Here is a 13,539-nt window from a genome sequence, read left to right on the forward strand (position 1 = left end):
CTGGCCTGGCCGGACCGGGCCGGGCCGGACCGGGTCTGGCTGGGGGTGCTGTGACTCATCTTCGGGAGTCAGTGCGGGAACCAAGGTGTGAGAAGAGAGACAAAAATAGTTTCGTTCCTTTTTAAAAAAAAACCAAACCCAGCAAAACAAAGCAACATCCCCCCCACACACACACCCCCTTGTGGCCTGGCCTCGGGAGGCCCCGGGCAGCCCGGGGGCACGGCCGCGGGAGCCAGCCTGCCCCACAAGGCTCGCGTTTAGGATCGTCCTGCCCTACATCTGCGCATCTCTGTGCGCTGTCTGCCTCTAACTGCGGGCCGTAGAGACACGTTTTACATATTAGTGATGTTTTCATAAAAGCTGGCATACTTAAAGTGGCTCAGCTCGTAGAGTGGTGCAAATGTGGTAATGACGCTGAGATCCCATGTCTTTTGTCAGTGAAGTGAAAGATGTAATTCAACACCTTGACCAGGGCCTTCCTTGGGGTGTCTGCTTCCCTCTTCCTAGTGATTTAGTTACTATTTAAAGAGACCACGACAGTATTAAAATGGAAATTTCCTGTAATATTAACAATTGCAATTGCAACAACAACAATTATAATAATAATTGCTGAATGCAGTGCATCAACCCTTAAGTCTTACTACCAGTCTTCGTATTTATAGATAAAACATCTTCCAGAGTTAAAGTAAATGGATTTAAGAATGTCTTCATCTCTGATTATTTTCTTCGAAAAGCTGTCTCACTAACGGGGTAAATTTGTTCAGATACGTGGAAAGTTTGGTTTGTTTTGCTTTCTGTAAGCAAGTGTTCTTTAAAATGTTTGCTTTACATCCAACTGAGACTAGTAACAAATAAAGGGATTTTATGAACTGGAGAAAATTGGTCATGTCAGTTGTAGACTAGCATCCAGTCTATTGATTTTTGTGCCAAATTTTATTGTTGCTTATAATAAATAATTCCAGTGACTTCAACTGAGTTAAACCAGTCCAGTGCACAAATAGGACATTAGTTGCCTTTCCCTTTTTAAGAAAAAACATCTTTTCTATTCAGACATTATCAGAGAGTGGATAGGAGCTCGCCTGTCCACCAGCGTCCTGATGAGTATTACAGGCACAGGCAGGCAGATAACAGCAGTTTTGTTATAGGCAACACTGCCTTATTTAAGGAAGTCTTTTAAAGGGAGATGGAGCAGCCTGCATTGTTATCCACAAAGAAAAACAAAACCCACAAACAAACAAAAAACAAACAAAAATCTAGTCTGCAAAGCAAACCTTTTCAATGGATAAGGACTGGATTACAAACGGCAGGCAGGTGCACAGTGTTCTGCCTGCCTTGGGCAGGACAGCATCAGGGGATCTGGGGTACACCCAGGGGAATCAGCAGGGGGAAGGAATGGGGAGGACAGGCAGCAGGACAGGGAAAACACACTTCAGCTGAATCAGCTCTACTGCTCAACAAAACACAACTGCCAACCCAAGGCTAAGAGAAGTATTTACTTTTGCAGTGACACTTGTACTTCCTGTTTTGCCTGAGTTCAGAAGCTGAGATGCCCAACATTAAGTTTATGCACTCAGATGCTTTCATCAGAGGGTCTGTGTAGGTTTTGGAGGTGTAAATGCTAGCTTCTCTGCCTAAGTGCAGAAATGCAAAAGCTTCTGCATAGGTGATCAGTGGAAAAGATAATCCATTCCCCTAAGCAACACCATCAGTTTTTAGTAACATATCACAATCCAAAGCAGAAATGGAATAGCACTATAGAATAACATTAGTACTATCACCTAGACCATTATGCCTCTAAAAATGGCTTTTCCGATTAAGCATCTATTTTTACATTATCCCCATATTGAAATTGAATGTCCAGTAAGAGCCCGAGCCAGTGCTTATGAGTGGAAAGATTCCCACTGAATTTAGAGGACTTAGGCACAACTTATATGACTGTCTTGAAATAAAGCGTAACAAAGGCAAGAAATCTACAATTAACGCAACAATTAACAAACACTGTAAAATAATGAATAAGTCTACATTAAAATTCCATTACAAACCACCTATCCATTGTATGCTAAAGTGTTTCATAATAATGTCAGTGCTTTATTGTGATTTTATTTTGTCCATAGGGGCCAGGAGAGCGCTGGAATTGTGACAAGTGATGGCGAGTCATCCCAGGCATTCAAGGTGCACAAGGTAAAATGCAAATAAATGCCTTGTATTCTTCATTGAGATGCATGTAAGTTAGTCTCTGCTAAGAAACAGCATAATTAGAGAAAAAGTAACATGTTTGATGGGCATTTCTGATTTTGTGAGTAAGAGTATCTCATTTTGTTACCTGTCTTGAGTGTATGCTTAAAACAAATCTGCCAACATTGTCCTGGTAGGTGTTTCTGTGCATACAGTGGCAGATGCACAGAAGTTACCCAGAGCGTGATAATGATGTCACAAAAACTTTACCAAAGTCACCCTGCACCTCAGGTGTTAACTCTGCAGATTTGGAAGAGCATTGATGCTCTTCTTGATCTCAAAAAGAAAAAAAATACTGTTATAGCCATTACAAGGAAATGGATGACTAATCTTACATTAGTGAGACTCAAGGAAGTGGCAACTACTTTACCCATAGGTAACAATAAACAGAATCTAAGACAGAATGGAGGCCTGAGAAGGTCACACAGACTTTCTCAAGCTGAGAGAATCATGGGGGATGTTATAAGACACATAATGACTACAGCCTTAAAAGTATCTATTTTTAGTCAAGGAATAGATTGTTCCGTGAAAATCCTCAGCACAAAAATGTAGATTGCTTTATTTAAAAACAGGACTAAAGGGATCTGATATACCACTGTGACACCTACTCAGTTTCTTTCTGTCCCATGTCTTTCAGGTTATTTGCCTTTTTCTTAAAGCTCCATTAGTACTATATCAGCATTAAGCAGAAAAAGATCTTAGAAAGTCACCAGGAAAATAAAACTAAACTGAACCTTTTTTTTTTCTCCCAAAGGGAATGGGTCTTATAAACCACGTCTTCAATGCAGACAGCCTGAAGAAGCTGTACCCTTCAAACCTTGGTATTGGGCACACGAGGTACTCCACCTCAGGAATTTCTGAGCTGCAGAACTGCCAGCCTTTTGTTGTAGAGACTCTTCATGGGAAGATTGCTGTGGCACACAATGGGGAGCTAACAAATGCTGCACAACTAAGAAGGAAGGTTAGTACTTCCTGAGTGTGAGGCAGAAACAGGCAGTACAGTTTCTGTGACTTTTCCTTAATACCAAATTATTTGGGGTTATGAAAGAGCTCCCTAATCAAAATAGATCATTTTGGGGGGAAAAATCCTGCAAAGGGGATTCTGCCTTGGTATCTCTTTCTGGATCTGTTTTAGGCAATTTCATATTTTCTCTTTATATTTTAACTCTCTTCCCAGAGCATGCACAAAGCTAATTAAATGGCCCAAACATGAATTTATGAATATTGGTGTCATTAATTTTGGTTGCATGCAGAGCAAAGGAATCAGATGAAAAAGGAAAAATGTAGTTCTAGTGTAGAAGATTTTCTGACCTCATTTTACATAGTTGATTTGTTGGAAGAAACTTGGCATTATTATGCTGTGATCACTTGAAGCACTGTCAAACATTTCTTCATTGCACCAAGGTGTTGTTAGGCTCAAATTTGAGCAGTGTGATGTGAGATTGTTTTTTTAATGCTGGTAACACTTTTGGTTTGTGTCTTAAAAGCTTATGCGGCATGGTGTGGGACTGTCGACCAGCTCTGACAGTGAACTGATCACCCAGCTGCTGGCTTTCACACCTCCGCTGGAAAACGACGATACGGCCGACTGGGTGGCAAGGTGAGGAGCATGGGCTTCACAATCAACACCATCCTTTAAACCTCAGCGTGATGTGCAGCTGCAAATGCACACAGCTGTTCGTGTGACACACCGTTATGTTCACCTGTGTCTCATTCCAGAATAAAAAACTTAATGAAGGAAACTCCAACTTCATATTCATTGCTAATTATGCATAAAGACATCATCTATGCAGTACGTGATCCGTATGGAAATCGCCCACTCTGCATTGGTCGCCTTATTCCAGTAGGGGACATGAATGGAAAAGGTAAACTATATATAAGTATATATATAGTTATATATATATATATGTATATGAACCTCTTTATGCATATGCATAGTGTGTGTGTGAGATCACTGATATAAGTAATTAACGCTACACTTACTGAAGTGTAAGGAGGAATATGTGATGCAAAAATCAGTTTTGAAAAATCAAAAGAAAAAAAATTGGTAAGGAAAAAATCATCTATAACGAGGTATGCAAAATTCCATTCCCAGATACAGGGAATCACAGTGGCCTAATGATAGCCACAATTAGGCAGCCCAGTTGTATTACAGTTTAAGTAATTCTCATTAGTTAAACAGGAAAGAGGGATGAACAGAATCACAGAGGGGTTGAGGTTGGAAGGGAGCTCTGACAGTCATTGTCAATCCCCTGCTCAAGCCGGGCCACTTAAAACCAGTTACTCAGGACAATGTCTAGAAACAACACTGGTTTCTTCTTTTTTTTTTTCCTATAGTAAGGTGGGTAAAAAGTGCTGGATTGCTTGCAATATATCTCTGAATTCCAAGCAACCCAGTGACTGGACCATTACACAATAAGTTTATGGGAAAAATTCTTTGTGTTCCTGTTCAGCCTGAAAATCAACATTTTTCCATTAACTGAGATTAAAATATCTTCACTTGTTTAAAACCAAAAAAATTCAAAGACAAAGCAGTAAATGCTTCCATATCTTCAGAAAACTGAGTAATTTTAACCACAAGAAAAATTACCAAGATTTTTAAAATCATACAGACATTCCTACCCTTTGTGACACGATTAGATCTTTCCCGTGGTTGACACTCAACTCTCATTGGAATTCAATCCAGCATCCATCATAATCAAAAACATTTGTCTATCAACATACTTAGCATAGGAAAAAAAAGGAGTTTCTTGTGTGAAGAAAAGTAATTATGTCTATCTAAAGTCACTGAACTAGAATTTGAAGTGTTTGAAATAGTGCAAGGATACCAAAGGTATGCCTGAACTGTCTCTCTTCATGAACTGTGAATACAATGCTGCTACTTCCACTTCTGTCTCAAACAGGTTTATGATGTTTATTTAGTGGATTTGCTTGGGATTTTTTTAAATAATAGACAGGTGGAAATAGTGGAATGCTGTTGCAACAGAATGCTATACCTCTTAGTTAGAAATTACAATAATTTTAACTGCATACTTGGCAACCGTAGCAAGCCAGATACTGCAGCAAAAATGCGATTGTGGGGAGTCATGATAGCAAAAAATTGGGAACTCTGACTGAAATCTTTTATTTCAGGAAAAGATAACACTGAAACAGAAGGATGGGTTGTCTCTTCTGAATCCTGTAGCTTTTTGTCTATTGGTGCAGAGTAAGTGGCCTGATTCTCACTTTATCTGAAAGCTCTTCTTTAGGCAGTGATTAAACATTAAATCCCAAATTGCCAAATACCATAATTATAACAACATGAAAGACATGAAGGTTTGGTTTGCTGTGGAGGATGTTTTTGCTAGTCCTCGGTTTTACCAGTTTATTTTCTCAAACAGATGAATGTAAAAAAATAATCATGTGTGCAGAAAATAACAGTAAAGACAACTACTGTCACAAAGTAAATGCCTCTTACTTGTTGCATTATACCTGATTACCCATATAACTTATTCATTTTGTCCTCATTTTCAGCAGCATAGTTGTATTACAAAATAATTCTTAACCTTTAGAGAAGTTACACTGGTAAATCACAGGCTGAAATAACCTGAGTTGTAGCATATGCTATCTGGTAAGGCAGCCTCCTTGTTAGAAAAAAATTAACTGTTTTCTGAAACTTCTTAAAAAATCTAGGTTAAGAAAAACTCACTGTGTAGGACTATGTCCGACAATCAGCTGAACCCTGTGTGTTTTCAGTAAAGCAATTTTGTCTAAACTTTTAGTGCTCCCTGCTGCTGCTAGTATCTGACCAGTGAATAAACACATACTTGCTCACTGCTATTTGTATCTCCAGAATATTTCAATATTTTGGGGTAGATTTAGATGTTAGAATAGTCACCTGAGGACTCACTAAAGGATCTAGAAAAATGTTTAATAAGGTTAAACACTTTAACATAATATACCTAAACTCTTCCATATTTAAACCAAACCCATATTTGTGCAGATTTGAGAAACAGAAGATACATTTCTAGTCAGCTTTATGTCATTTGGGGGTAGCTATTAGACAGATATGTCTCTAGATTTGGCTTGTAAGGCAGGATTATTTTGGCTACCACCTCTATTCTTGATTATATTTCTTAAGGTTTATTACCTTTCACAGAATGGTTCTCTAGTACTGATACAGGACTATATTATTAAACTGTATTCAATTTCAAGCCTGTACAGTATGTCCCATACATAGGACAAATACCATAATTCTTTGGTACTAAGTTTAGTATTTTTACTTAGTTTATTGCTTTTGGATATTAATTCAGACTGTTTTAGTAAGGGTCAGTTGTCTTAGCATGTTGGTCTTAAAATGCTTCAGGTCAAATCCTAAGGTGGAAGCGAGTTGTTGTGTTATGATGCTCAAAAACATTTTTTCCTCTCAGTTGACTCTTGTTTTCTTGTACTTCAAAATTATCATCCAGCTTCAGGACATTTCTAACTTCTCTGTATTTCTTTCTCAAGGTACTATCGGGAGGTCCTTCCTGGAGAGATTGTGAAAATATCCAGACATGATGTGCAGACATTGGATGTTGTACGAAGACCTGAAGGAGATCCATCAGCATTCTGCATCTTTGAATACGTTTATTTTGCAAGACCAGACAGTATTTTTGAAGGTACAAAAATATTACATACAGAGATGTAAGATAATGTGCAAGATGTTATCCTGGAACACAATGACTCTGGGATCATGATAGAGTACCACTGAATATAAGCTTATAGAGCACAGCTGGGACAGAATAGGCTGCAAAGCTTTTGAGATAAAACTCAGCAGGAGGAACATGTAACAACATCATCTTCCTGTTTCTCAATGTGGATACAGCCTCAGATAGGCTGCCTGCATACTCCCACAGGAGGGATGAAAAGGGGCACAAGCATGATCAAGGTCAATGAAATATCTTTTAAAAGTGAGAGACTGAAGAAAGAAACTTTATTGGTTCTTGGAAAACATTTTAAAAATTAGACTTGTGAAATATGATTTACAAAATAACTTTATTTTGATATTTTTCTTTGGGGTAAGTGTCACTTCTGGAAGATGCTTGTAATTTAACTCATAAATCTATGCATTATCTAAGTACTTGGCAGTGTAATGCTTTTATTAGTATTTCAACAGAGGCCCTCAAAATACTACCCAGGACTCTCATATCTGGCAAACAGCTTTTTCATTGCTTTCTAGGGACATGCTATCCATTGATCCAGTACAATTCTCCACCCTTAAAAAGCTAGTTACACACCAAATTCATTTTCTTTCACAATCACCTTACCCTTCAGCATCCTCACTTCTCACATTCCTTGATACTGCTGCTGTAGCTTTTGCTGTGCCTCATCTCATTGCAATACTTCCAGTTCTTGCCCACATTGCAAATTTTTTAGGACCTTAAAAGCTTCTGAGTCCCATTATCCCCTTACTAAATTCAGGGTGAATTCTGCCAACTGATTCAAAATCAGTAAGTGGACAGAAGCAGACAGAAGGATTGCATAAATTTGTCTGTTGGAAAAAGCACTCTAAAAATAGAATGTGCACACTATGAACTGCCAGGCATAATTTCTAGTTCTTTCCTCCTGCAGATAGATTTTGTAATATCCACAGGACCATTAGTTAGCTACCCAGTTAGGGCAAACTGGATTTTAATTCTCCATGTAGTGATACGAATGTGAATGTTATAATGTGACATTATGGAAGGAAATAAAAATGACCTTATGCAAGTGACTGCTTATTAGTTCTGGAACTTTTCTCACTGACTTCTATGCCTACAACTTGACACAGAAATTCATACAGAAAACTGAAAGGAAATCTGAATCATGCATACCAAGAAAAACACTTCTTTCTATTCTTAGGTCAGATGGTATATTCAGTCCGCAGAAGATGTGGGCAGCAGCTTGCTATTGAAGCACCTGTGGAAGCAGACCTGGTCAGCACTGTTCCAGAGTCTGCAACCCCAGCAGCTCTTGGCTATGCTCAAAAGGTATGTTACTTTGCTTGTTTTTTCCCCCCAAGCATATTTATACACATCTCTTTTTGTAATGTGGGCTTATAGTGATATGGGTTAACAGTTGTATATTGATAAAGCTCTATATCTTCAGTACGCAGGCTACTCCTGTTGAGTCCCCTGCCTTGTTTTTTCTGTCATTATTCCTCTATATTAAGGTATTTAAACATAAACAAGTCATACCAAGTCCTAAGGTCAGTTTGAAAAACAGTAACTGAGACTAACAAGTCCTTGTATATTAATTCTGTTTAACTGTCTCCTGTTTGCAGTGTGGACTACCATATGTTGAAGTACTCTGTAAAAACCGATACGTAGGGAGAACATTTATCCAGCCAAATATGAGGTTACGGCAACTTGGTGTTGCAAAGAAGTTTGGTGTTCTGTCTGATAATTTTAAAGGCAAACGAGTTGTTATCATTGATGATTCAATTGTGAGAGGCAATACCATTTCACCCATAATAAAACTACTGAGAGAATCAGGAGCCAAAGAGGTAAGTTAATTTTGAGTCAGTACAATACAGATGTAAATAAAAGTTGATGGGAGGTTAAAGCACAGGGGCATGTCTTCATTTGTACTTGTACATTGTTGCCTTATTTAAAAGGGCAAATGTGGAAAAAAACAATGACTAGTGTGTGTTTATTGTGAAGATAGGTTAAGAAGATTCTTATGTATGAATGTGACTTTGGGGTGATTGAGGTGTCCACAGGTCTCCACTTACAAAGCACTATCTGGCAAATAAAAAAAAAATTGAATAGAAATTAGTTAAGATCAGAAAACCAAGTACTCCTGATGTGTGACTTGTGGAAGTACAAAAAGTACAACCATATACTGCTGTAAATACCACATACCTTAAGTCACCAGAGCACTGGTTTTTTAATTGATAAAGATTTTTTAAGCAAAACAGTGTGCAAGTTAGTCACTGGAGCAAAAATGTCCTGTATAATGTTTGATTTTGTAAGCTGAAACTTTTTTATCAAGAACTAAACACCATAGAAGAGAAGTAAAATCAGGATGGAACCTTCTAAGAACATTAGGAAATACTATAAAAAAAAGTTCTAAAACTGCCTTACCTCTCCTTTAGTATTGGGATCTGAAAAAAACTTTATCCTACTTTTAACCCTTGAATGATTTCTGTGAAGTGCTGTGTTCATTATCACTGTGCAGAATTGAGACTTTGCTATTCTGTTATGATCTGCTGACCGTCAGCTTACATCAGCCTGTTTTGAAATTATTTTTATTCAGGTGCACATCCGTGTAGCTTCACCTCCGATAAGATTTCCTTGTTACATGGGAATAAACATTCCAACTAAAGAAGAACTCATTGCCAACAGACCTGAATTTCATGATCTGGCAAACTATATAGGTAAATGCTGCTTGTTTTTTTTTTTTTCCTTGTATGAGTCGTCAACTCTATTTTATAATCTACTTCAAAATAAAGCAGAATGTATCAAGGCACCAGTAGCAAAACTGATTAAAGAACTCTTAAGGTTGGTAAGCTAGGTTTCTGCATTGTGAATACTCTATGGATCAAACCAATTCAGATACATAGTATTTTTTAAACATGGTTTAAGAGCTGTAGTGGTCAAAACAATAGAAAGTATTAGAATAATTGCATAAGTTGCAAATAAAGTATGACAATAAAGCTTTCCAATACTTAATGCTTCTTCTGAGAAACTTGACAAAACTTGACTTTGACTGCAGTCAAAATACCAGGAAGAAATTAAGTCATGAAAATCTGTCCTATAATAAAAAGTGGATGTAGTTTCACTTTCATGATATTCATAAAAATATATTCAGAATTTGTAAACACCTACTGAATTTTCTACAAATTGACATTTATGTAAGTAATTTTAACTGCATTATATTTTTCACTTTGAAAGAAATTACATTTGAAACCAATCAAAGAATGTTAAAAACCTTCTGAAATTTCGAGTCGTGTTTGCAGCAGAACAAAAGAAAGATCAACAGTTTATGTTCCACTGTAAACTCCGATTTCCTGTGTTAAATACTTACTTTCACTGTCTAATACTGTGATGAAATTTTTTTCCCAAAATTATTGTGAAGGTGTATGGAAATATTTCAAGTTTGTAGGATCTCGCTTTTAAGTATTATTCACCACGTGAGTGCAAAAGATAGAAAACTAATGATATGAAAAGCTTATCAAACATTCCTACTGCTAGAAAATTTGCATGAATTGTATAATGATTTTTTTTTAACATAATGGTCTTCCCCTCCTCCAGGTCCCAGAGAGGCTTGGTAGTCTGTGGTGCTCAGATTCGGGAAGCACTAGCCACACACACATCTGCTTCCAGACCTGAACTAATGTTTAACTCTGGGAGACTACAGAGAGTTCAGGGAGTCTTAGTACACACTCTGGACTTTGCTTGTTTTTGCAGTTATATATCACATATTTGTTACCAACAGAACTTTCTGTCTAGATTTCAGTGAGTCTGCTCCCTGCACAAAGCATGTGAGAAGGGCAAGACATATTATAGTCTTAAATTTTTTTAATCATTCTCTTTCATAATCCATATGATAATGTGACTGCATTTCCAAAGAGCATTGCATTTGGTACAATACTGCATGTTTAACTGATGACCCTTTATTTCCTCTAGGAGCAGACAGTGTTGTCTATCTTTCTGTGGAAGGGTTGGTATCATCTGTGCAAGAAAGCATCAAAGCAAGACAAGACAACCCTAAAACCCACAAGTCATTTATTGGAAAGCTTGGTCACTGCACAGCGTGCCTCACTGGAGATTATCCCGTTGAGCTAGAATGGTGAACTTTTAGTGGATGGACATCAGTTCATATGTTGTTGAATGTAACTTTCAATGATGCCTTCTTGCATTTAGGTCAAACAGAAGCCTTACAGCAGCTAACTAATTACTGTTACTCAAACACATCTTTAAGTAAAGACTTACAGAAAGTCTGATGTGCTGATGAAAACAATGTAAGCAGATTAAAATACAAAATCATGTAGTTTTGATGCACAGTTGTGCCTTCTATTTTCTCACAAAATGCTATCAAAACCAAAGTTTTTTTTAATTATGTAGAAGTCCCAGAGTTTGTTGTTTTGGTCTTGCCCTAAAAGCTTCCCCATTAGACATTTTCACACAGCACAAATCATGTGATGATGTAATTTCAAATTATCAAAGTCTTAATGCAAAAGTATCTGAAGTTTGCTTTTCTCATTAGGAAAAATACCAGATTCTGAAGAATGAAATTGCTTCCTTAGCAGCTGTTGCTTAGGCTTTTTAAGAATATAAGTATCAAACTTTTGCATACAGCTTTTTTTAATTGAGGACTTTGTAACAGATTCTATGCACATGATGTCTAACATGATTTTTAAAAATGAAGACTCAGGGAAATGCTCAGCCAAAAGCTCTCTAGTTTTGTAAATTTAAAATTCTGTTTTAGAAGTCATGTAATTACATTATCTTTGTGTGCTTCTATCAATTGCCAATACAGTGTGGAAGAAGAAAAAATATTTGGCACTGCTGTTCTTTTTTCTGTTTTATGCCTTTTTTTCTCTGGGATGGAAGTCTGACAGTTTCTAAAGTGTACTTTTAATTTGTCAACATCCAAACTAAAAAAAACCCTCAACTTTCCATACATAACAGTAAAAATGATATATCAAATGAAGATCATGAGTTGTTTTGGATATAGTCTTATTCTACTACATTACTGCTGTTAGAATAAATGTAATGTTTAAAAAACTCAAGTGTTCTGAAGAACCATTAGCTGTTAAATGCATTGTGTTCAGTTGGTCACAATTACACAGTTACTGGTATGCAGGAAGATCACTTGGACAATGAACCACTAGCTGAAAATGGAAAAGCACCTTTTCAAAACTATTGCAAATTTCCGCACAATTTTAAAAATATTTTGTATACCTCAGTCTTTCTCACTGAATACCAGCAACTTAATTTTAGATTTTCTATTTAATGTTGTGTATTTTGGCCTTATAATTGTTTGTGACATTGTTAAAAAAATAAATAGAAAAATTTAAGAGCTTCTTCCTTCCCCATCATCTTCCGTATATAATCTTGAGAATTACAGGACTGCTAATTAAATTCAGAAGGGAGTTTTATGTGGGATTTGTAGCAATTGTGCCTGATTGACAATCACAAAAGTCCTAGTTTGAAAAAATATGTAAATAACCATGCCTTAATGAAGTCAAGACTGTGACTTGTGCAGTGGAATCAGAACCTGCTTGCAGCCAAACCTATGGGAGAAGCTAGATGTGATGAGCATGGGGCCCTTACTGTGCTGCTTCACCAGTGCCCAGATCTACATATTGGGGGATGTAGGTGGATGTCTTCTAATTAGCAGGTTTCATTTTTTAACATAACCATAACAGTTTGTCTGGACAGTAAATTTAACCGGGTGGACATTGACCACCACCAGGTTAACCAGGAAGGAGTATGAAAAAAACAGAAAAACTGTTGTGAACATTTTTCACTATTTTTCTTTCCCACCCTCAAAAGAAAATCATTTTTAGAAGGGCTAAATTGAGTTCTGAGATTACAAATACATGTGAGGAGCCCTTTATATGTGAGATAAACATTTAGATAGACATTGTAACAAGTCTACCTGTCTGTAATTGTCTGCCAGGACAAACTGGAAATGAAACTTGTGCAAATTCTCTTTTAATGTGCTTTCAGCAAAATGCTATTTTTGAAGTCCAGTAATAATTGCTTTAATGTGATTTGAGCATTGGGTGGCATAATTCTAATTTAAAAAAAAAAAACCAAGTCCCATTGCCTTTTCTCCCCTCCACATTATACAAATGAAATTCTGACTGCTACTGTGAGCACTGTAATTTCTGGATGCACTGCAATGCTGAAGCCTTATTATATATTCTTCAAAATCTTAAGTTAAAGAGATGATTTTTCAAGTGTCATTCTATTTTGACAGCTGGATTTATGCTTCAGGTTACTAGACCCTTTTTATCACACATAGCCAACACACACATCAGTGAGTCTGCTGAAGGAGAAAACTCTGGCTTTAGGTGTCGCTACTTGCATTAATGTTTTACTGTGAAACCGTTTCTGCTGTATTACCAATGTGCAACTGTGCCAAACTATCACTTAGAGAATGTGACAAACAGTAAAAAGCTTGATGTTTAACTTCTCCCATGCAAACATTAAAAATGGTTGTGAACTGGTCTTCTCGTTCTCTCTCTGAGGCATCACTGGCACCATGCGTGGAGGCTTATTTAATAAGGACACCTTGAATGCACCTCGGAGCCAAAGCAAATTTACTGTGAGGGTGGTACGGCACAGATTG

At 37.1% G+C, this 13,539-nt stretch overlaps 1 protein-coding gene across 1 annotated transcript in view; it reads left to right on the forward strand.

Annotated features, from left to right (window-relative positions):
* The window catches only part of PPAT (phosphoribosyl pyrophosphate amidotransferase), a 44,684-nt gene extending 31,266 nt beyond the window's left edge, over nt 1–13,418 (forward strand). Inside the window, exons 2-11 of the mRNA XM_058837218.1 lie at nt 2,115–2,181; nt 2,990–3,196; nt 3,723–3,835; nt 3,955–4,100; nt 5,368–5,440; nt 6,724–6,875; nt 8,098–8,225; nt 8,519–8,740; nt 9,493–9,613; nt 10,866–13,418. Of these exons, the coding sequence (XP_058693201.1) occupies nt 2,115–2,181; nt 2,990–3,196; nt 3,723–3,835; nt 3,955–4,100; nt 5,368–5,440; nt 6,724–6,875; nt 8,098–8,225; nt 8,519–8,740; nt 9,493–9,613; nt 10,866–11,032 (1,396 nt within the window). The 3' untranslated portion in view covers nt 11,033–13,418. The remainder of the gene's footprint in view (nt 1–2,114; nt 2,182–2,989; nt 3,197–3,722; nt 3,836–3,954; nt 4,101–5,367; nt 5,441–6,723; nt 6,876–8,097; nt 8,226–8,518; nt 8,741–9,492; nt 9,614–10,865) is intronic.
* The last annotated feature ends 121 nt before the right edge of the window (nt 13,419–13,539 follow it).

The sequence above is a fragment of the Poecile atricapillus genome, chromosome 4 (assembly GCF_030490865.1).
Source record: "Poecile atricapillus isolate bPoeAtr1 chromosome 4, bPoeAtr1.hap1, whole genome shotgun sequence".
NCBI classification, from domain to species: domain Eukaryota; kingdom Metazoa; phylum Chordata; class Aves; order Passeriformes; family Paridae; genus Poecile; species Poecile atricapillus.